General features: G+C 37.0%; 1 protein-coding gene across 3 annotated transcripts in view; it reads left to right on the top strand.

Moving 5' to 3' along the window:
* Positions 1-214: 214 nt before the first annotated feature.
* SLC9A6 (solute carrier family 9 member A6) overlaps positions 215-24,093 on the top strand; it is a gene marked incomplete at its 3' end in the record, with an annotated part of 56,258 nt that continues 32,379 nt past the window's right edge. Inside the window, exons 1-7 of one of the 3 annotated variants that reach the window (XM_080718681.1) lie at positions 215-512; positions 7,639-7,838; positions 9,700-9,777; positions 10,270-10,346; positions 11,089-11,201; positions 14,634-14,739; positions 23,807-23,948. In XM_080718681.1, the coding sequence (XP_080574807.1) occupies positions 260-512; positions 7,639-7,838; positions 9,700-9,777; positions 10,270-10,346; positions 11,089-11,201; positions 14,634-14,739; positions 23,807-23,948 (969 nt within the window). In that variant the 5' untranslated portion in view covers positions 215-259. The remainder of the gene's footprint in view (positions 513-7,638; positions 7,839-9,699; positions 9,778-10,269; positions 10,347-11,088; positions 11,202-14,633; positions 14,740-23,806; positions 23,949-24,093) is intronic. The other 2 variants (XM_080718682.1, XM_080718680.1) reach the window with 2 other exon arrangements.

Here is a 24,093-nt window from a genome sequence, read left to right as displayed (position 1 = left end):
CCGCACGAGCAAAAGGACAGAGGAATCTGAAAGAGCTAAACATGCCGCGGCCCCTTTAAGAGTAGCGTGGCGGCGCACCCCGTTGGCTGGCCTCTGGCGCCGCCCCTTTCCCGTGAGCCCTCGGGGAGTGGTCCGACCGCGGGCGGCTGCTGGTGCGGAGAGGGGAAGGGGGGGTGGCAAGGGGAGGCTAGGCTTGAAGCCGCAGGCACTAGCGCCCCTCCATCGCGGTGTTGGCCTCCGGCCCCTGGCCCGCCCGCTCATGCGGCCCCTCTGGTTGCTTCTCGCAGTGAGCGTCCTTGGCTGGGCTGGGGCATCGGACGGCGCAGGCGGAGCGATTAGAGCCATGGATGAGGAGATCGTGTCCGAGAAGCAGGCGGAGGAGAGCCACCGGCAGGACAGCGCCAACCTGCTCATCTTCATCCTGCTGCTCACCCTCACCATTCTCACGATATGGCTCTTCAAACACCGCCGGGCCCGCTTCCTGCACGAAACCGGCCTGGCTATGATTTATGGCAAGTGCCCCAACCCCTGTCCGCCCCCCTGGCATTGCCCCTTTTTCTGTCCACCAGCTGTATCGCTTTTTCTCCCGGCCCTACTTGGCCTACAACAACCCCCCCCCCAATTCCATCCATTTTCTGCCTCCCCTCCCCCTGCCGTTTGTCTTCCTCAACCCCTTTATTTCAGCTAAGCTTCCTGATTCTCTACCTCGCCTCCGCCTCCTTTCCTCCTCGGCCTTGCTACCCCCACCAATTTTCTCTTCCTTTCCGACCCCACCCCCTTTTCTCTGCCCCTTCCTCCTTCGCTTGCCTTTGAAGCTGCGGATCAGGACCCAGGTTGAGTGTGGGAAGGGAGTGGGTGTGGTGTCTGGGATTGGTGTGGGGATGGGGGAAACACCATTGCGATCTATTTCTCCTGGGTGTCATATTTTTTTAAGACTCATTGAAGCTGCAGTAGTATCTGCTGCCGAGCAGCATCTGGCATGCTTTGAGAAATGGCCTTTACTCATCCCCAGCTCTTTATGCCTTGTCCTGTTTAGGTTGAAATTTAAAACCTTACTCCTGTGAAGCCCAAGCAAAATAATATATAACCCTGAAAGTCAGGTATAGGGTACAGAAGGCTTAGGGCATTTTAAATGACGCCCTGATTTATTGTACTATGCCTGTAACAGCAGATATGGATACATATGGTTGACCCTTCCAATTTGCCTTGTGGAAGTGAGGAGGAGGAATATTGATGGTTCTTCCAGCAGTGTGGTATACTATACGATGATCAGGACAGTTCAGCTAAACAGCAATTAACTAACACCAGGCATAAGCAGTCTGAATAACTTGCTATTGGCATGAGGTTGTTGACTAGTTGTTGAGTGCCTTCTTGTGTTTCCGTGTGCTTTCTTTTTGAAGTGATTTATTTTTATTTTTTTGTGATGAGTGAAGAAGGGCAAATCAAACCATAGGTGCAGAGGCATTTGTAGGCATACTTGTGCCTCACAAAGGGAAAAGAAGATACATATTGCTGACTATATAAATCCTGTGAGTGTAGGCTGAAGAGATGAGGGCAAACAATCCTGTGTGCAGTACAGATGTGAAGATTATCTTCCTCTGCAACAGTCTTAAAACTGTTGACCTTGTTAAGGTTTGTCTCTTAAGACTTGCAGATAGGTAGTTGAAGCTTCTGCATAGAAAGACATTTCTTTCTCCATGCAACCCCACCATCCCCACTCCTCCAGTATATCCAGACTTCTAGAATTTGCATGCATCTCAAGGGTAACAAGGAAAGGTAATTGTGTATCTTGGGAAAGTGTGTGGACTGAAGCTTATTTTTTCGTGTGGAAGATAATAAAATTCTAAGCCTATGTGTAAAATACCTTTGCTCACTAGGATGTTTTAGACATTAGGTGGGGTTTTTATTTCACATTTTTATCATTCTTTTTCAGTGCCCCTGAAAGCAAATTTGCCATATAAGCTATAGGTTATTATATTATTTATTTGGTGATACTGTGTGATATATTTACTTTCCTCAGAAAACATCTACTGATCAGCCTACTGTGTGTTATGCACAGAAAACACAAAGAAATTTAGGACCCTTGCTGTCAAGGAATTTATAAGACAAGTCAAAAATAAAATAATGGCGTCAGAGATTTGGTTAAATGCAAAATGAGTATTACAGTGTTAAGAGACTGATCTCAGATATCTCTTTCCTATTGAGAAAGATAGTGTGATGTGACAATTAAAGCTACAAAGCTTTAGATCAGAGGTTAGCAATTTTTTTTTTTCTGTAAAGGGCCAGATAGTAAAGATTGTTGACTTTAGACTGTATTTCCAAATAAAAAATAAAATAGGACTGGGAGTAAAACACAAGTAGAACAACCTTGAGTCCAGTCCCCAGTACCAAGAAAATAAAAAAATTGTTGACTTTATGGGTCACCTAGAATTCCATGTCTGTGCTCCATTTTATTTGTTGTTGTGTTTTTTTACAAATTTTTTTCTTCTTTATTTTGTGGCACTGGGGATTAAATCCAGGGGTACACTACCACTGAAGTATATCTCTCCAGCCCTTTTAATTTTTTATTTTATTTTTAAGACAGGGTCTTGCAAAATTGCTGAGATTGGCCTCAAACTTATGATCCTCCTACCTCAGCCTCATTAGTAGCTAGGATTATAGGCATTCACCATCCCATGCCTTTTTACAAACCTTTAAAAAGTAGAAACTGAGCCAGCTGTGATGACTTGTGCCTGTAATTTTAGTACTTAGGAGGATGAGACAGGTGGATTACAGGTTTAAGGCCAGCATCAATAACTTAGACCCTGTTTCAAAATTAAAAAAAAGGACTGAGAGTGTAACTAAAGGTAGAATGCCCCTGAGTTCAGTCTCTATAAAAAAAGATGTTCTTAGCTCTTGGGCCATATGAAAACAGGACTATAGTTGTAAACCATTGCCTTTAGAGATGGGCCTGGATTCCTGTCCCATTGTGACAATAGTTATATATATATATATATATTCACAAGTCCCTTCTCCTATTTTATTCTCATATATTGGGATAATAATTATAGGTTTATTGTAGGGAAGCAATGTTTTAGCTTAGTGCTTGACTCCTAAGTAAATGCTTAATGAATTATAGCTGTGTTATTATTATTATTATTGTTATTATTGCATTTTCTCAGGATAGTCTCAACAGTTCTTCTTCATTCAGGTAATTTTTTTTCTTAATTTTTTGAAACAGTCTTGCTTAGTTGCCTAGGTGAGTCTCAAGCTTGTGATATTCATGGCTCACCCTCTAGAGTTCTGGGATTACAAGCCATTCACTAAGAACAGTTCTTTTAATGACTCAATTTTAATGGCTCAGTTAAGAGGCTAACAGAGAATTGTTAAATAGGGACTTTAAATTGCTCTGGAAATATTTGTTTCTTGGTAGCTGATATCCTTATCTTCATCTAAGTTGTGGGCTGAGCTAGAAAAGTAGGATTACTGGTTGTATTTCTTGAAGTTTCTCATTTAATAAAAGTAATAGAGTATGTTAGTATTAGTCTGTGAAGGAAAAAACAAGGGTACCTTTTGTGGAATATAAAGTACAAGAATACTAACAGAGTCAAATCTGGGATTAATTTGGTATTCTGTAGCCTGTTCCATTTTTACCAGTGTGGGCAATAGTGGGGGGGGGCACTGTGAGCTAAAACTGCCTCCTAACTCACAAGTGCAGTTTGAGACTAGATGGTATTATGTCAAGTGGTTTCAATACCATGGAAATTTAAGTTTTCTTAGTCTAATTACTGTCACTCATCTTTTCTTAGGACTCTTGTACCATCAGAGCTATTGTGTTCTTATATTATTTCAAGACCTTGATGTTCCAAGTGAAAAAAAAATACCTATACATCCAAGGTTCAGCCTACTATGACCTTGTCTCTGTGATGTCAGTTTAGCTACTTAACTACTAGGAAAATGCTACTTAAATCGAGCCTTTTCTTTATCTTTCTGAGAAGCAAGGGTAAAAAATGTAATTGCTAATGGGGTCAGTTTCTAGATTGTAATATAGACTAATTGCTCTCCTTAGAAACACAATTGCAATGCACCCACGTGTTTTGTTCATTGGGCTAGTCTTCTTAAGAAGCTTAAAAGTAAGTCAATGTTAGTAAAAATTGAGATAAATTAAGTCTGGTAAGTGACACTCACTGAAGTATGCTTACCAGATAATATAAAAAGCAAATAAATGGAAGAAATATTGGGTTTGGCTTAAGGTTAGTGAATCCAGGGTACTAGGATTAATTAATATGATTCAACAATAAATATTTATTAAAATATTTATGATGGCTGGGTGTGGGGCCATGTGCCTGTAATCCTAGTATGTGGAAGGCTGAGACAGGAGGATCCCAGGTTCAAGGCCAGTCTCAGGAACTTAGCAAGGCTTACAGCAACTTAGCAAAACCTTGTTTCCAAATAAAAAATAAAATAGACCTGAGGGTATAGCTTGGAGGGAGAATGCCTCTGGGTTCATTCCCTAGCATCACACACCAAAGAATGTCTATGATGTATGGGATATGATGAGAAATAAACGTATGAGCCATAGTCTTTGCCCACAAAACACAATTTAGTAATTTTAGTAGATGGTATTTGTTGAGCATTAATATGTTAGACATTTTGCTCTGAAAATATTTGTTTCTTGGTAGCTGATATCTTAACTTCATCTAAGTTGTGGGCATTTTACAAGTATCATGTTTTTGCATGTTATACTGGGGATTGAGCTCAGAGCCTCACACATGGTAGGCAAGTGTTCTGTGACTGAGCTGTACTTCCAGCCCTTTTTATTTTTTATTTTGAGATAGGGTCTTGCTAAGTTGTCCAGCCTGGCCTTGAACTTGCAATCCTCCTGTCTTAGTCTCCCAAGTAGCTGGGATTATAGGAGTGCACCACCATGCCTGTCTATAAGTATCATTGCATTTAAAGCACATGGTGGTGCATACCTATAATCCCAGTACTTGGGAGGCTGAGACAGGAGGATCACAGTGTTCAAGATAGCCTCAGCAACAAAGTGAGACCCTCACCAACTTAGCATGACTGTGTTTCAAAACAAAAATAAGAAGGGCTGGAGGTATAGCTCAGAGGTAGAATGCCCCTGGGTTCAATCCCCAGTGCCACAATAAAAACCTCTTTAACAGCCCTGTGAGATTGATACTATTATCTTTCTTTTTTTATAGATGAGGAAGTTGGGCTCAGAAAAATTAAATGAACTACCTGAAGTTATATAACTTACAAATATTTAGCCAGGATTTGATTCACAAGTTTCATTCTCTAGCTCCTAAACCATACTGGTCATGTTGAAGAGATAAAACTTAAATCTACAGAAAAGTCAGTATTGTTGCCACTGCCTATAAAGGAACTGTGGTTTAATGAGGGGTTATCTACCTTAAGGTCACAGGATAGAAGTAGATGGGGCCACAAATTGTACATTTCTCTAACTTCCAACTTGGTCTTTTTGTCCTTCACTGTCCTATACCCATTTTAATAATATAAGATATATAAGGAAATAATATTTAAAACTGTAATGTTTTGAAGGAAATTTGAGAGGGAAGACTTTGAGGGGATAGAGACTCAAACCATTTTGGTTCTCCAAAGAACTGCTGGGAGAAGTTTGTGTTTATGTGAGAGTAAGGAGAGGATTAGAAAATTTTAGTAGCTCTGGAGTTAAAAAATCTAGGTTTCAATTCTGGCTTTATAACTTTTATTGTCAAAAATAATGTTGGATTAGCCACCTATCCCCATTTTATAGTTGAAGCAATGAATGAGAGATAGTATCTTTGTCATGAGATAATAAGGCTCAAATGATGTATTTTTTTGCAGAAACAGAATTGTAATTGGTTTAGGGTCCTAAGTGAAAGGGTTTAATTGAAAAAGAGGTTTTCTTGATCTTTCTTGAGAGGGGTGTTGAAGATTAGTGAGTTTATATTGAAATGGAGAGGTTTGGAGTAAAGAACCTGTGTCAGATGGCTCCCATCTCTGTGGAAAGATAGGCAGTGGGATTGAGGATTTGAGGAGAATAAAATTTTGAAGAGTCACTGGGATTGATGCCAGGAGACAGGTGAATTAATGCATGTAAACTGACTAAAGTCAATAAAAGCTTTGGCTTTCTTGGCTATCTTGAAATTGAATTAGTTTTATATAGAGTCCATTAGCATTCTTTAAAGCAAGTAATGAATGTTTTTACAACCATGTCTTAATCTATAGATATGTTACCAGTTTTGGTCACACTTCATGCCACCATGATATGATTTCTTATCTACCTGGTTACCAAGTCCATTAAGGCTCTTCTCAGTCTTAGTATTTTATTTCCCTTCCCCTTATCCTATTCTACTGGGTCATCAAATCTCTCTGAAATACGGTATGTTTTAAAAATCCATCTCTTTTCCTTTCTCTGAGATTAGGTCCAAAGCTTTTATTGCCTGAATGATTGTACTGGCCACCTATCTGGACTTTCAGACCCTCTGTTGTCTAGACCAAGCTTTCTCAAATAGAAATCTAACATCAAGCTCATGTGTAGAACCCCTTCTATGACTTCCTTTTGCTTTTGAACTTCCTTCCCCAACATGCAAGTCTTTTATGATTCAGTTCCTGAAGATCTTTCAAACTCCTTATCACCTCATATAAGGTAGCCAGACCAAATTACTTGTGATTCTCTGAGTGGGCTATGTTCTTTTCTTTTTCCTTGACTGGATATATACTACTATTCCCCTTTCTGGAATATATTCTTTCTTATATTTTGCTACCTGCTAGGTGACACCACTGGAAAGACTTTCCTTAATGTCCTACTCCATTTAGGCTTTGTGTGTGTGTGTGTGTGTGTGTGTGTGTGTGTGTGTGTTTGTGTGATTTACATGACTTTGCAAATATACTAAAGATCACTGGATTATATAATTTAAAAGCGTAAACTTCACTGAATTTGTTATTAAGCAGTTACAGTTGGTCAGTATAGTTTTATAGAACATAGAACATAATGCTTCTTTGAATATCAATAGAATAATTCAGGTGAAGCCCTAGAAATATGCTAATTTCATAGCACCAGATTTGGGACACCTATTATAATCCATATTTTGATTTTGAAGCAGGTATTTTGAAATTTAAATGCAACCTTTTTTTAGTAGAAGAATTCAATCTACAAATAATATATTTATTTTATAATTTGTTAAATGTATGTTATGCCGTTCATATGCTTTGGGAATAAACATAGGGAAATATGTGTTTAAGTCTTATGAATTGATAGAGATGAAAAAAACACATTTCTACCAAGACTGTGTTTTCACATTCATATACCTTAAGCATATTGTATGTACAGATGATTTGGAGGTGTTTTCTCATTTTATTATTGTCCTTATCATTTATTTGTATATTGATCTGGAAATGCAATGATCTGCGCTGTTACCCTAGGGAATGCTTTTCTCTCCTGTCCCAGTGGATTACATGAATATTGTGCTCGTGGATGTATGAATTTAATAATACTTAAGCTGTATTTGCATTTGGTCTAAAAATTGGTTCTGAACCATAGGGGACCATACTCAGATATTTTCTGCTATCAGCCCAGAAGTGTGTGTCATTACAAATAAGTGGTCTCTGCTTTCAAGAAGAGCTTACATTGTTTTTTTTTCCCCCCAGGTCTCTTGGTGGGCCTTGTTCTTCGATATGGCATCCATGTTCCAAGCGATGTAAATAACGTGACCCTGAGCTGTGAAATACAGTCAAGTCCAACTACCTTGTTGGTAAATGTTAGTGGAAAATTTTATGAGTATACGCTGAAAGGAGAGATTAGCTCACATGAACTCAATAATGTTCAAGATAATGAAATGCTTAGAAAGGTAAGTTTTTCAGTTAAAGGGATCTTTGAATTTTCTTAAAAAGATATAACTAGCAGTAAAGTGTTTCTGAAAAATAATATTTTTATATTTAATATAATTTGTCTTTGAAAATCCAGTAAAGCCTCAGTTAATAAACATAGTAATGTAAGGCAATGAATATTTTATACATCGTATTTATTTTCTGGTTGTGGCTAAGTGCTATGACCCTTTTTTGTTTCACTCTATTGTTCACAATTGTAATAGTGACTGGAATTGAGTTAAGCAGAATGTATAAGCATTTCTTTCAATTTATAGATGGTCCATACAGTTTTAGAATACTTCAACATATTAAGCTTATGATGGATACTACCTAAAGTATTCCATCAATATTTCTTTTATTAATTTTCCCTGTCTTGGTTGTGTTCTATACTGAGCATGATTGAGCCTTTTTTTATCTATAATCTATAACTTCAGGGGCTGTAGTGCCAGCCTTGGTTAGTATACCATTCTGGAAAGCATTACGTAGGAAGTTTGATAGCAGTCATACCGGCTCCCAGACATTGCTGGAGCTGCTTGCTCCTGTGCCACTCAGTTTTTCTCATGAAGCTTCTCAGTGCCCGTTTATACATGTCTATCTGTTTCTGCCTACCCTTGGCCATTTGGTTCCACTTCTCTTTTCTTCTGCATTGGCAGGACTTGATGATAATGGCTACTTGATTGTGTTCCTCACCATATTTAATGCTTTCTAAATCTTCCATGAACTTAAAATTTGCTTTGCAGCAAGAATTCTTACCACTTGTAGAAAAATCCCAATTCCTCAAAAGTTATAGTAAACTGGCAGGCATAGTGGTGCATGCCTCAACCCCAGCTACTCCGGAGCCTAAAGAAAATGGATTACGAGTTTGAGGCCAGCTTAGACAACTTAGAGGGTTAGGGATTGGGATGTAGCTTAGTGGTAGAGTGCCGCTGGGTTTAATCTCCAGCACTGGAAAAAGCCAAATTCTAGTAAATTAAGTTTGAGCTTGGGTGTAAGTGTTATTTCTTTGTGTTCTTATAATATTTTGTAACCTTATGAACAGACGGGAATGTCTCCATTATTATAGCAAATATGCTTTTAATGAGTGGGCTGTCAGAGTTAAAACTGTGAGTTATATAGACATATTTTACCACAGTATAATGTTATGTTGCTTTAGAGATGTTACTTGTATATCATGTCTGTTTACTCTTGCCAACAATAATGATATACCCCCAAATTTTATGTTATCAGTTTTAGGTTTTTTGTTTAAAACAAAACTGTATTCTTGCTTTCTCATATTTTTAAGATTTTTAATCTTAACATATTTAATACTTTTCATCTTTATACATTTTACTCATTTCTCATAGATATGGCTTAATTGAAAATGCCAACACCATTGTCTTGTCATTTGGTTGAGAATTAAAATAACAGCTATCTTACATGAAATTCTTTTTATAGGAAAAAGAACATAAAATTTTTTATGTGCCCAAGGCATTGAAGTGTTGGACTCCCCATATGAAATATTTTGGAGTTAACATAATAATGTTCTTGTTGTTTAACATTTAATATTTTTGTTTTGTTTGTTTGTTTTAGGTACTGGGGATTAAACCCAGGGTCATTCTTCCTCCAAGCTACACCCGTAGCCCTTTTTATTTTGAAACAGGATCTTGCTAAGTTGATGAAAGTCTCACTAAGTTGCTGAGGCTGTCCTCAAACTACAATCCTCGTCTCAGCCTCTCAAGTACTGGGACTACAGGTGTGCACCACCATGCCCAGCTCATTTAATCTTTTTTCTTTTGATAATTTGGTAATGTAGTATAAGGTCTTCTAAGAACATTAATCTAAAATAATTCTTTATTTTAACAGGTTACTTTTGATCCAGAAGTATTTTTCAACATATTACTGCCTCCTATCATATTCTACGCAGGTTATAGTCTAAAAAGGGTAAGTGCTTTTGCATTTCATATGCTTTGAACAATCTTAAACTTTCCATGCGCTTTATAATATTTGAGATTTTAGACACAGGCCATTTTTCCTGGTTCCTTTCTTTATCATTTTTAGATGCTGAAATTTATGTCTGTACAAGTATGCTTTTGCTTACTGATTTCTTCTGTTGAATAATGCATTTAATATTAACATTGCAAGCTGGGAATGGTGGTGTATACTTGTAATCCCAGTACTTAGGAAGCTGAGACAGGAGGATGGCAGATCTGTAGTCAGCCTCAACGACTTAGTGAGGCCCTCTGCAACTTAGTAAGATCCTGTTTCAAAATAAAGAATAAAAAATAGGGATGGTGTGTAGCTCGGAGGTAGAATGCCCCTGAGTTGTATCTCCAGTACCACAAAAAAAATTAACATAGCACACTAGAATAGAAAACCTTTTTTTCTTTTTCAAACAGTAAGTATTCTAACCCACTGTAACTTTTATTTTGTCAGAGACATTTCTTTAGGAACCTTGGATCCATCCTAGCATATGCTTTTCTTGGAACAGCGATTTCTTGTTTTGTTATTGGGTAAGCATCTGAAGCTTAAAATACTTTTTGACCTTCAAATTATAATTCTAAAGTAATACAGTTTGGATTTATGTGGTTTTATATTCTTGAATGTGTCTAAGGATTTTTGCGGTAAAATGTGTTCACATAAGGAATAAGTTGTTTTAATTTTCCTTAAGGCCATGTTTAACCATGTTTAATGCCATGATTTATATTTTTGTTTAATCACTGAATATTCTAATGTATTCATCTTCTTCTGATTTTTCTTCTTTTTTGTGTGATATTTGGGATTAAACCCAGGGACATTCTATCTCCAGGCTAAACCTCCCGCCTTATTTTTTTATTCTATTTTTTTTTTTTTGCGTTACTGGGGATGGTACCCAGGGACATTCTACCTCCAAGCTACACCACCAGCCCTATTTTTTATTCTTTATTTTGAAACAGGGTCTCACTGAGCTGCAAAGGGCCTTACTAAGTAGCTGAGGCTGTCTGTGAACCACAATCCTCCTGTCTCAGCCTCCCAAATCCTGGGATTACAAGTGTGCACCACCACTCCTGGCTGTTTTTTATTCTTGAAACACAGTCCCACTGAGCTGCAGAGAGCTTCCCTAAGTAGCTGAGGCAACTGCAAATCTGTGATCCTTCTGTCTCAGCTTCCCAAGTACTTCCCTCCATGTGCCACCACACCTGGCTCTTGCTCTTATTTTATTCTTTTAAAGAAACAGTTGATTTTTTCTAAAGCAATAATCTGTTTATTGAACAGATCAATAATGTATGGCTGTGTCACGCTGATGAAAGTAACCGGACAACTTGCAGGAGATTTTTACTTTACAGATTGCCTGCTCTTTGGTGCCATCGTATCAGCAACAGACCCAGGTACGTTTTACATTGAATGGAGCTGAACTACTTCAGGTGCAGTGTTTTGCAGTCAAACCACATATGGATGTTTCTTTGAAGTGTAGAATTCATGATTAGGTACTTACTTCCCTTGCACTCTATTTTCCAATTATAGAAAAAGCAATTTATGATTCCTTTTGGTTTAAGCACATATTTATTTTTCTTTCACTTTTTTATTACAGCTATATGGTATCCACAGATTGATACTATATAAATGAAGGTTATAAGGTATTTTCTTTAGAAATTTAGGTTGATCTCTATCCCTAGTGATTGTGTATAGGATAAGATGAGCTACCTTATAGACTCCTTAAAAGGTATGATAATTATACCCTTTTAAATTTCTAGATAATGATTTCACCAAAAATTGTCTGTTTATATTAAACTTTTATTTATTTTTGTGGTACTATGGATGGAACCCAGGGGCATTCTACCTCCGAGCTACACCCTCAGCCCTATTTTTATTCTTTATTTTGAAACAGGGTCTCACTGAGTTGCAAAGGGCTTCACAAATAGCTCTGGCTTTCTGCGAACCTCAAACCTCCTGTCTCAGCTTCTCAAATGCTGGAATTACAAGTATGTGCCACCATACCCAGCAGCTATTTGCATTTAATAATAAAAAAGTTTTTAAGTAACTTGTTAGAAGGCAGCTGTGCTAATATTGGATATGATTTGGGGTTGGTGATGCTCTTTAGTATACCTTAAATAATTTTTTAATAAAATTATCCTTATGATTGATTATAAAATTGGTTGGGCTGGACGCACGCTTGTAATCCCAGTATTCTATTGGCTGAGACCAGAGGATCACGTTTTGTGAACAGCCTCAGCTACTTAGTGAGGCCCTCTGCAACTCAGTGAGACCTGGTTTCAAAATAAAGAAAAAAATAGGGCAGGGGGTGTAGCTTGGAGGTCAAATGCCCTGGGTTCCATCCCAGACCGCAAAAAAAAAGTAAAACAAAATAAAGTAAAATTGGTTGATATTAACACAATTTGCTTCCCTGTGCTTTTAGTTTCAGGTCTCTAGAACTGTGTGTTATAGAATGAGTTTAATTTACGAAGTGAGGTTTTAGTTCTCCTAATAGCTTAAAGGCTATATTCATATTAGGAATTTGGGGAAATGTAGGATGTAAAGGGCAGAGCAGGTACATAGACTGAAGGGGTTTTTGGCTTTTGTTAGGTTGGTTTTTGGTGCTTGGGATTGAGCCCAGGGCCTTGTACATGCTAGGCAATTGCTCTACAACTGAGTTACACCCCAATACACTAGAGTGAAGTTTTGGGACTAAAAGTAGAAGTTTCATTTTACTGCAAGTTAGGACTTTGGCAGAGGTTTGTTCTCTTTACCTTTTGACCTTATTAGTTAACCATATTTATGTTCTGTACTCTACCAGAGATGGTTTATTTATTTATTTTTTTATTTATCTATTTATTGGTGGTACTGGGGGTGGAACCCAGGGGCTTTCCACCTCCGGGCTATACTCCCAGACATATTTTATATTTTATTTGGAAACAGGGTCTCACTAAGTTGCTGAGAGCCTCACTAAGTAGCTGAGGCTGGCTTCGAACCTGTGGGATCCTCCTATCTCAGCCTCCCAAGCACTGGGATTACAAGCATGCGCCACCACACCCGGCTACCAGAGATGGTTTTAAATATTACTTAAAGGACCATTTTAGAGAGACAAGTTAGAGTATAGCTTAGCATTTTTAGAACTGGAGATCAAATATATTAATGCTTAAAGACCACTAGGACTGTCCCCTTATTTCTTTTTTTTTTTCTTTTTTTCGGTACTGGGGATGGAACCGAGGGGCATTCGACCACTGAGCTATACCCCCTGCTATGTTTTTTATTGTTTATTTTGAAACGGTCTCACTGAGTTGCGGAGAGCTTCACTAAGTAGTAGAGGCTGTCTGCAAACTGCAATCCTCTGGTCTCAGCCTCCCAAATGCTGGGATTACAAGGATGTGCCACCACGACCAGCTGTCCCATTATTTCTTAAAGCTGCTCCTATCATCAGTAGGAAGGTAGGATGGCTTTTGCAAGGAGCCAATGATCTATGATTTCTGTGTGCTCGTCAAAGCCTATGAGAAATCTTACATATCTCATTGGACTAACTGTATTGCTTCAACCTTTTGGTTTTGGTTTGGTGGGACTTTTGTCTGAACAACTCAAGCAAGAACCTTTTGTTTATATAAAGTTGAGCAGTTTCATATTTTTTTCTGAATTATGTAGACACTTGCCCCAATTCTATTATTTTGAAATTGTTAACTTTCTGAAAGGGTAAGGCCATAGATTCTCAGATTATTTGTTCCAAATTTTGCAGCATTCTTACATCCTCTTTTTGTTTCTTTTGGTAAGTTGCGGTATCAATATATTCCAGGTGCAGGGCCTTGCAATAAAAATTATATCATTTAAAATGTAAGTTTCCTGTTTTTCTTGTTGGCATTTGAAATGGCCCTCCGGTTATATTAATCTTTAATGTCGGCTTGGTTTTATTTAATGGGTTTATTTATACATGGCTCAGCAATTAAAGTTATAATACAACTTCCAATCTTATCTGATTTTCTAAGAATCTTAATATGTTGCTTCTGTAGAATGTGGGTTTGTTGTGAGTTTTTTTCCTTCTTAAGCTCTAATACCCTGACAGTTGGTTTCTTCTTCAGTTAAATATGTCAGCTGTAATTCTCGTCATAATTTTTCCCCCAACCAAAAACTAAACTTGGATTTTCATTTCTTAGAATATTTGCTGACCCTGAACAGTTGAAATTTGCAAGTCAAATAGAAGTGAGTTTTAAGACTCTGAAAAAAAAAAGGGTGTTTGCAGCAGGAGATGCTTTTCATACTCTTCTTCTTCATTAAACATTAATGATTACCTGGCCTATAAGAAATTCTTGAATATATTCTTTATGAAAAATACACAAAATCAGATTAATATTTGCTTGAAGGATGTAGGTCAACTCAGTCCCCCAAGGATATTTTCAGCTGTTTTTAAGAGTAAGGGGTGGGGGAGGAGATATTGCACATACCCAACTAGGGGGAAAATAAAGACATAACATCACTGAATCTTTAATATGGTAATAGAGAAGGTTAAAAAGTGAAAAAAGTGAGGTATGGTGGTATATGCTTGTAATCCCAATTCTTGGGAGTCTGAGACAGGAGGGTCACAGGTTCACTGACAGCTACTTAGTGAGACACCACTGTTCACTCTCCAACTTAGTGAGACACTACTGTTTCAAACTAAAGTATTAAAAAAAATAAGGCTGAAGATTTAGCTCAGAGATAGAATGCCCCTGGATTCAATCCATAGTACCACAAAAAATGGAAGAAATAAAATTCTAAGTAACTCTTATAATCAACTATCAAGGGGAATATGTTATATTTGTTATGCCTAAATATCCTTGACTCTTTTTACTTGCTAGTGACCGTTCTTGCCATATTCCATGAGCTTCAAGTTGATGTGGAACTCTACGCACTTCTTTTTGGTGAAAGTGTCCTTAATGATGCTGTTGCCATAGTGCTATCCTCGTAAGTTTGTGTTTTATTATTTTCTGAATATTACGTATGAGGTTACTAGGAACTGGAAGTCCTTAGTCTAATTTGCATTATGAGTAGAAAAATTGAGAAGAACTAGGATTTTTCCCTCTTGCATAAAAAATACATAGTTTATAGATAACTTGGAAAATGCAGGGAAGAAAAAGTGGTATGTACTCCTACCACCTCAAACCAATTATGTAATCATCATAGGACAGTTCTTTTACTCCTCCTACATATGTATATACATATATTTGGCTGCTGGGCGTTGAACCTATACCCCAGCACTTTTCACTTTTTATACTTATTTTTTATTGTTTTGATACTGGGCATACTGCCTCCAAGCTATACCCCAGCCCTGTTTTTCAAAATTTTTATTTTAAAACAGGATATTGCTAGGTTGATAAGAGTCTAACTACTTACTAAGGTTGTTTTCAAACCTGTGACACTCCTGTCTCAGCCTCCCAAGTATTAGTATTACAGACATGGGCCACCATACCAGGCTTATTTTTTGTTTTTTGAGGTATTGGTAATTGAACCCAGAGGCATTCTACCACTTGAGCCACATCCTCAGTCCTTTTTTTTTTTAATTTTGAACCAGAGTCTTAAGTTGTTGAGAGCCTCACTAAGTGGCTGAGGCTGGCCTTGGGCCCATGATTCTCTTATCACAACCTCCCAAGTACTGGAATGACAGGATATATTTGGTACTTTAATGTAATTTTAATTTTAGTGTCCATATTTTTTATAATCTGTTTTAACATTATAGAATGACTTTTTTTGTGGAAATAAGGATGGAACCCAGGGGCATTCTACCTCCAACTACACCCCTAGCCCTATTTTTGATTATTTTGAAACAGGGTCTCACTGAATTGCAAAGGGCCTCACTAAGTTGCTGAAGCTGTCCATGAACCGCGATCTTCCTGTCTCAGTCTCTCCAATACTGAGATTGCAAGTATTCACCACCCTGCCTGGCTGAATGTTTTATTTTTAAATTAAATCATTTTAACAGATATATATTTATATATATTCACAGGGCTCAGAAATCAAAATATAAAAAGATTTGTACAGAATCATGTTTTTCCTTGTTTTCCCAGCTCCTTAGAACAAACACTTTTATAATTTCTTGTGCATCCTAGTATTTCTTTATTCAAATGCAAGTACAAATATGAATGAATATTTTTATTCACCTCATATTTTTTATTTTTACTTTTTATGATGTTGGGGATCAAACCCAGGGCTCATCCATGCAAATCCATTGTTCTACCACAGAGCTACATCTCCATCCTTTCATTTCTTTTTTTGAAAGTAGCCTACAGCATATATGTGTGAGTATATAAGTACATTGTTGGTTTACCACACCCACAGAGACTTTTCTCACTCTTTGTAGTTATAGAATATTCTATGTGAGAACTCTACTAAAATTTGTTTGTTCAGTCTTATTGCTAGATACTTGAAGTGTTTCTAAGCTTTTGATATTCTGAATAATGCTGCAGTGATTAACCTTGGACTTCCTTTATTTTGTACATGCATAGATATATGGTAGGATCCATTCTTAGAAGTGATATTGGTAGTTGGTTTTAAGGGTAAATACATTTGTAATTTTGTAAAACATTACTAAATTGTCTGTAAAAGGAATGGAACCGCATTATTCTTTAACTACTAAATTACAGGGTTCTCTGTTTCTTTAGAGTTTCATCAACACTATATTTGTAAAACTTTTGCATTTTGCCAGCTTGATAATTGAGAAATATCTCATTATAGTTTAGTTTGTGTTTCTCTTATTTAATATAATTCTAGAAACATTTTCATCTTTAAAAGTATTAAGTAATAAACTTCTATTGAAGACAATTATCAAGTGAGTAGTAACTTATCTAATATAGAAATTACTATACATGTTACTTTAAAGTGTTTGTAGGTGGAAGAACCACTGAGGAACTCACTCCTACCTTCCTGTTCTTACTAAGCAAATATCCCATCGTATAGGCAATTGCCTTTACTTCATGCCAGAGTTTCTGTGAGAGAGAAGTACAAGCTCTTCACATTTTCCCTTTACTTTTAATTCTCTCCTTAATGTATACTTAGAACTAGAAAAGAGCAATAAGTTGAGGCGTGGTGGCACAGGCCTGCAATCTCAGTACATAGGAGGCTGAGACAGGATAGAATATAAGGTTGATAGGATATAAGGTCCCCAGTCAGCCTCAACTTAATGAGGCTCTTTGCAACTTTGTTAGACTACTTCAAAAAAATAAAATTGGACTAAGGGTATAGTTAGAGGTAACACACACACACACACACACATACACACACAGACACACACACACACACACACACACACCCCACAAAAAAGAGCAGTAAGCCACTCCTTTTGGTTTGAATAGTCTGATTGTCCCCATTGCCTAACTGCAAAGTGGGAAATTATCCTTTCTGCAATGTTACACTAATCCGTTAACTCATATATGATGATGTACAAAAGGTCAAATCTTTTTCATGAATGTAGTTTGTATAAATGTTGCCCCCTCTCTCCCATGTTTATTGCCAGAATTTTTGCAGCTATCTACAACTAATATCAATTGAATTTAAGATAAAAATGCAAAAGCTGTAGCTATTACTGACAGTAAACATAATAAGTACCTTTAAATATGACAGTAAAAAAGAAAAGTTGTGTATTATATGAAGGGAGGAAGAAATGGGTAGTGTGGCTGCTGTTTGCATGTTATAAAAAAGTGAAGCTATGAAGATTGCTGAAGCTTCCAGTACATAAGTACATATCAGATCATTAGCAGTACCTGCAATTACTTTTACCATCAGTTCTCTATCCTAGACAGTTTTCTACTGTTTAACTTATTAATAAGTACTCATTCTTCCTTGTCCTAATAGATTAAGAGGCATTCAGAAAATCTCTATTCTGGTCTAGTCCTGTCTTAAACTGATGTGCACTATGCCTTAGTGCTCCCATTTATAAAGTAACCTATTTTCTTCAAGTTAGGAGTGGTTGGCTATGTTCAAGGGGGAAAAAATCTTCTCATTAAAAGATTTTGAGCATTTGGGCATGGTGGCACATCCTTATAATCTAAGTACTTGGGAGGCTGAGACAGGAGGATCTCAGGTTCACAACCAGCCTCAGCTACTTCCTGAAGCCCTCTGTAACTTAGTGAACCCTGTTTCAAAATAAAGAACAAAAAATCAGGCCGGGGATGTACCTCGGATGTAGAATGTCCCTGGGTTCAATCCCCAGTACCACAAAAAGAAAAAAGATTTTGAGCTTTGCAGTATACATATTAGTCTATCAATGTTGTTGAATAATAAATGTGTTAAGATGAACAAGCTATTTCTGTAACACTTTTCACAAGGAGCTGCACTTCTCTTGTTGTAGTCTTTCATATACAGGGTTCTATGAGAGAATGAACTTACAAGAAAGGATTTGAGTGATTCCTTTGTTTTGGGCACTGGACATTGAACTCAGGATCTAGAGAATGCTAGGTAAATGCTCTACCAATAAGTTAGATCCCCAACCCTCTTCAAAAATCCTGAATTTTATTTTTAGACAAGTACTAAGTTGCTCGGAGTAGCTTTGAACTTTCTGTGTTTTTGCCTCAGTCTCTTGAGTAGCTAGGCTTATAACTATACACCATTGGGCCCAGCTTCAGTAATTCCATTTATTTTTTATTTTTTATTATTTATTTATGTAGTACTAGGGATGGAACCAAGGGACATTTTACATCTGAGCTACACTCCCAGCTCTATTTTATTTTTTTATTTTGAAACATTCTTATTAAGTTGCTGAGGGCCTTACTAAGTTGCTGAGACTGTCTTCGAACCTGTGATCATTCTGTCTCAGCCTCCCATGTATTGAGATTAGAGGCATGCACCATCATGTCCAGCTTTGAGTGATTTCTTTAATTCTCCAAAAACTAAAGAGAAATCACTTGTGTTTCTGGCTAGGAGAGGTTACTAGCTGAAATGCTCAGAGATATATTCGCTATTATTTTTCAATGCCTTTGATTTTTTTTGTGTGGGTCTGGGGATGAAACCCAGGGGCATTTGACCTCCAAGCTACACCCCCTGCCCTATTTTTTATTCTTTATTTTGAAACCAGGTCTCACTGAGTTGCAGAGGGCCTCACTAAGTAGCTGAGGCTGTCTGCGAACTGTGATCCGACAGTCTCAGCTTCCCGAATGCTGGGATTATAAGCATGCACCACCATGCTCTGCTCTTTGATGTTTTTAAAAGCATTTTATAAAAGATTATACACATATAGTCTACTCTGTGTTGCACTCTTTTAGTTTGATGATTATCTACTATGTATATTCTGTATAAGCAGTTTTGCATTAAAGGAGACAGGGCCCTTTTTAAAATGGTTCTGTTTGGCACTTACATTAAGGCAACTCTTCTTGAAGTTTATGTTGGATGTTCTTGTTCTTGGTCTTTGAACTTATTAGATTAGCAGTCCTTTATATAAAAAATAACATTATTAATCTGGCTCATTCATACATTGCTGTATGAAGTATACCTATAATATAATGATATAATCAAGTATAAGATGCATAGTATTCCACTGATTACACACACACACACACACACACACACACACACACACACACCATAATTAGGCTAGAGATCTAAATTCATACTACTTTATACTTTTTGCAGTCATTTGCAGTTTATAAAAGAGGAATTTCAGTGAATATATAAACATGAATAACATTTTAACCTCAGTAATTACCAGAGGTATACATGTTAAAATATATGACCATTTTTACCTATTCAATTTGTAAGATAAAATTATTAAAGATAATAGTTACTAGAGGTAGTGACATAACACAGACTTTCTTAACCAGGGTAATACTTTAACTCCTCCAGTGAGGTTTGAAAGTATCTAGAGACATTTTGGTTACCATGAATGGGAGGATATTGCTACTGGCATTCAGTGGATAGAGAACTTTGTTGCCTGAAACAGCATCCCTGAAGCCAACAAATAGTTACCTAGCCCCAAATATCATTAGTGCTGTGTTGAGATACCTGGTGTAGTGAACCTAGACCACTCATACATTGTTGTTAACATTGAAATTGGTATCTTTATTATCATTTAGGATAATAAAATTAACAGATGTTTGTGAGAAGAATTCAAAGTATTCAATTTAGAAAGTAGAAAAGTCCTGAAATTTCAGCTTAGACATAATCACTGTAAGGATTTTCATTCATTTTCATTAGGATATTGATATATACATAAACATATTAATTTTTTAACAGATTATGCATACTACTATATGAACTTTTCTATAACTTTCCATTTTCACTTGGATATTGTGCTATATTGTTTTTATTATTCCATCTGGATATACTGCAAATTTACTAGTCTCCTATTGACTAATGTTTTGCAGATTTATTTATATTTGTGGTGCTGGGAATGGAACCTAAGGCCTCATGAGTGCAACAGCCCACCTCTGAGCTGTAACCCCCAACTCAATATTTACTGTTTTATAATGTTACATTATTTTCAGTACCACTGCAGTGAGAATTTTCATTTTTAAATCTCTGAATCTTTGAGAGTATTCCTGTAAAGTACTTTTTTCTTGTTTTTTTAGAATATTTTGGTGGGGGAGGTTGTGGTGCTGGGGATCAAACCCAGGGTCTTAAAAATACTGGGTGAGTACTCTACTATGTAAAATACTTTTTAAAGGTAAAATTTCTGTGCCACTGGATCTGATCATTTAAAAAAATTTTAGAGATATTGACATATTGCCTCCCAAAATGTAATGAGGATCTTACTGAAAACAGTTGAACAACACATAAAAAAGCCACAGGTATGATAATACTCTATTTCTAGAAATGTATCACAAGGAAATAGTCCAAAATATATAAAAATCACAAAGCTTTCATTTTATGCTGTTGTCATAGAAGCAAAGTATTAAGAGCAACTTTTAAATATCTAACAATGATCAAATGGTTAAATAAAGTATGCTATTTCCACTTTGACCATTTTGAAATTTTAAAAAACGACGGTCATTGTTGGTTGAGGAAACAATTCAAAACTATGTTCACTAATATTATAACTAAATATGAAGTAGTATGAATATAAAAAGGGGATGAAATAAAGAAGGAAAATAATATTTGTCAGGGAAGTAGAATGATGGGGTAATTTTCCCCCTAAACTATAATTTTTATTATTTCTAGATTTTAAAAATATGCATAAAGATATTGATGCTTCAAGATAAAATGGTGAGCCAGGTGCGGTAGTGTACACCTGTAATCCTAGTACTTGGGAGGTTGAGACATGAGTTTCACAGATTTGAGGCCAGCCTCAGCAACTTAGCAAAGCCCTGAGCAACTTAGCAAGACTCTGTTTCAAAATAAAAAAGTAAGCCGGGCGTGGTGGCGCACGCTTGTAATCCCTGCGCTTGGGAGGCAGAGATAGGAGGATTGTGCAGGTTTGAAGCCAGCCGCGCTGGCTTAAGAGACCCTGTTTCCAAATACAATAGAAAATAGGTCTTGGAGTGTAGCCCAGAGGTAGAAGGGTTCCATCCCCAGTACCACCAAAAAATAAAAAATAAAAAAAGTAAAAAGTAAAACAGGGCTGGGAGTGTAACTCAAAGGTAAAATACCCCTGTTTCTATCCCCAGGACCACACACTCACAAAAAGATAAAACAGTGACTAATGTGGAAAAGACAAGTTAAGATTTTAATCTAGAGGCCTGCGTATACTTAATACAGAAGAAGACAAACCCCTCATTGCTTGCTAGATCTTCATGTTTTCCAAGTATTCTTAAGCATATTCGTGATTAGGGAATAAAATAATTTAGTGCCAATCTTGATTTTGCTTGAATACACCTGGGGAAAGCAACCTCAAAAGGCATAGTATTCTGTTACAGCCAGCATCTTGGAAAATATTGCCTAGGAGAAAGAAGTTGGTTGATGTAATAATCTTTTTTTTCTTCAACCAGCTATTATATTTTAGTGTTGTGTTATGTTTAAATCTCATTTATTGTGGCGGGACCCTTTATGAGTAGGTAAGGGAGTATGACATTAAAGGCCATCTTATATTTGTCAAACCAATATTAAATCTATTAGTCCTGAAATGATCTGGTTACTTGAAAATTTTAAACAAAAATGCTTATAATTTTGAATTCAAATTGAGTCTAGAAGTTTTCATAATACCATTGCCAGAAATTAATGGTGGTGCTGTACTGCAATAAAATAGATACAGGGTAGAAAGTTTTAGTTTGTTTTGAGGGTGTGTGTGTGTGTGTGTCTGGGGATGGAACCCAGGGGCATTTGACCTCTGAGCTACACCCCCTGCCCTATTTTGTATTTTTATTTTGAAACAGGGTCTCACATAGTTGCAGAGGGCCGCACTAAGTAGCTGAGGCTGTCCGCAAACCGTGATCCTCCTGTCTCGGCCTCCCAAATGCTGGGATTACAAATGTTGCACCACCATGCCTGGTTGTCTGAGATATTTTTAAATTTAACTTGGAAGGTATGAAATGAACTTATTGTACATGGTATAGAAAGCATATTTTTCAGCCCTGAACCAGGAAAAACATTGCAGTAACAAGAGGGAAAAGCCATTATATTTCTAGGAATGTGTTTTTCTTCCTTCTTTTCTCTGACATGACTTGTATGATACCTTTGAGTCTGGACTTTTTATAACTCTAATACCTCAATTAACTGAGATGAGGACTGATTTAGTAACAGTAAGCACTGTTGCCAGAGAAATGCTAACAAGATTTATTTTCTCAGCCAGTTTTATTTCCTGAGGTGACTGTTATGAAAGAAGCTTTTCAGACCAGGTTTAGACTGTGAGTTCAAGATGAAAAGTGTCCTGTTTAATTGCCTGTCTTAGCTTGGTACAGAGTGACTTTCTTTCAGAAGTTTGAGGGTAGAGGATCCAGCTGGGCATCTTCAAAGTACTACTAAGTGGATTCTAATTCATTAGAAGACCTTTCAGGCTCGTTTTTCCTAGAAGAGTTCATTGTAGTGAGTTAAAAGATATTAGACATTTGGCCCATTCTGGTATTCTAAAGTTGGGAGCATCCATCAATCACTTCCTCCCCCTCCATTGGAAAATAAAATGAGCAGATAAAGTATTGAATAGTCTTTTTTTTTTTTTTTGCTTTTTTTAAATTGGTACATTGTAGTCATACTTTTTTTTTTTTTGGTGGTACTGGGGATGGAACCCTTCTACCTCCAGGCTACATTCCCAGACCTATTTTTTAAACTATATTTGGAAACAGGGTCTCTTAAGCCGGCGAGGCTGGCTTGGAACCTGTGTGATCCTCCTTTCTCCACCTCCCAAGCACAGGGATTACAAGTGTGAGCCACCATGCCCGGCGTAGTTATACATCTTAATGGGTGCAACATGGTAGAGGCATACATGCACATATCACTCATTTAGTCCTTCCCCAATTCCCACCCCACTCCCTCCCCCTTTCCTACTTTTCATGTTTGGCTTAGTGACGCATGTTTGCAATTGTACATCATGTACATTAGGGAATTTCCCTCTTTGCTCTCCTATACCCCTCAGTTAGGTCACCTCATTTGATCACCTATGGTTTCTCCTTTGTCTAGAGTTCCTCCTATGACCCATTTTCTCCCTATTTTCCGCATATCAGAGAGAGCATCTGATTTTTTAACTTTTGTAACTGACTAATCTTACCATAATGTTCTCTAATTCAGTCTTCTTTATATTCTTGGGCCTCTTTTAGAAACAAGTGGAATTTTTCATCAGTTTGTTCCCATTAGTATGTGAAGGCTTTGGAGCACTCAGGACTAGTCATTCTATTATAGAATCACAAAAGAATCTTGTGAAGGATAGAGGAAAAGGCTCAGTGAAACTTTACAATGTTCTACCTCCTGAAATTGTCATTTAAGGAAAAGCTTGAGTTTTCTTGTTATTTGGATACACTGTGGGAGTTTTTGGTATTCTTTTTCCTTTATTTTGGCAATTCAAATTCAAAGGTTTGTCTTTTTTTCTCCCTCTGATTTCATCTTTCAAGTTCTATACTAGGTAATGTGTTTAAAGCACAAATTGTTTCCAGAAGTAAAAACATTCTCTTTCTTGCAGCTCAATAGTGGCCTACCAACCAGCTGGAGACAACAGTCACACCTTTGATGTCACAGCCATGTTCAAGTCTATTGGGATCTTTCTTGGAATCTTTAGTGGATCTTTTGCAATGGGTGCTGCTACTGGAGTGGTAACAGCTTTAATATCCTTTTATTGTGTTTGTCTTTTCTTGTTCACCTAATAAAGGAGTTGAATACTGTTATATATGATTTCTTCTAGTTCCATGGTTGGAATTGTGTTATAATCGTTAACCTTATAAACACATACTTGGTCTGACAACCTGAAGC

This window comes from Muscardinus avellanarius, assembly GCF_963383645.1.
Source record: "Muscardinus avellanarius genome assembly, chromosome: X".
Lineage (NCBI taxonomy): Eukaryota > Metazoa > Chordata > Mammalia > Rodentia > Gliridae > Muscardinus > Muscardinus avellanarius.
The sequence above is the reverse complement of the archived record's forward strand: the minus strand, read 5'-3'. Positions and strand labels throughout refer to the sequence as shown.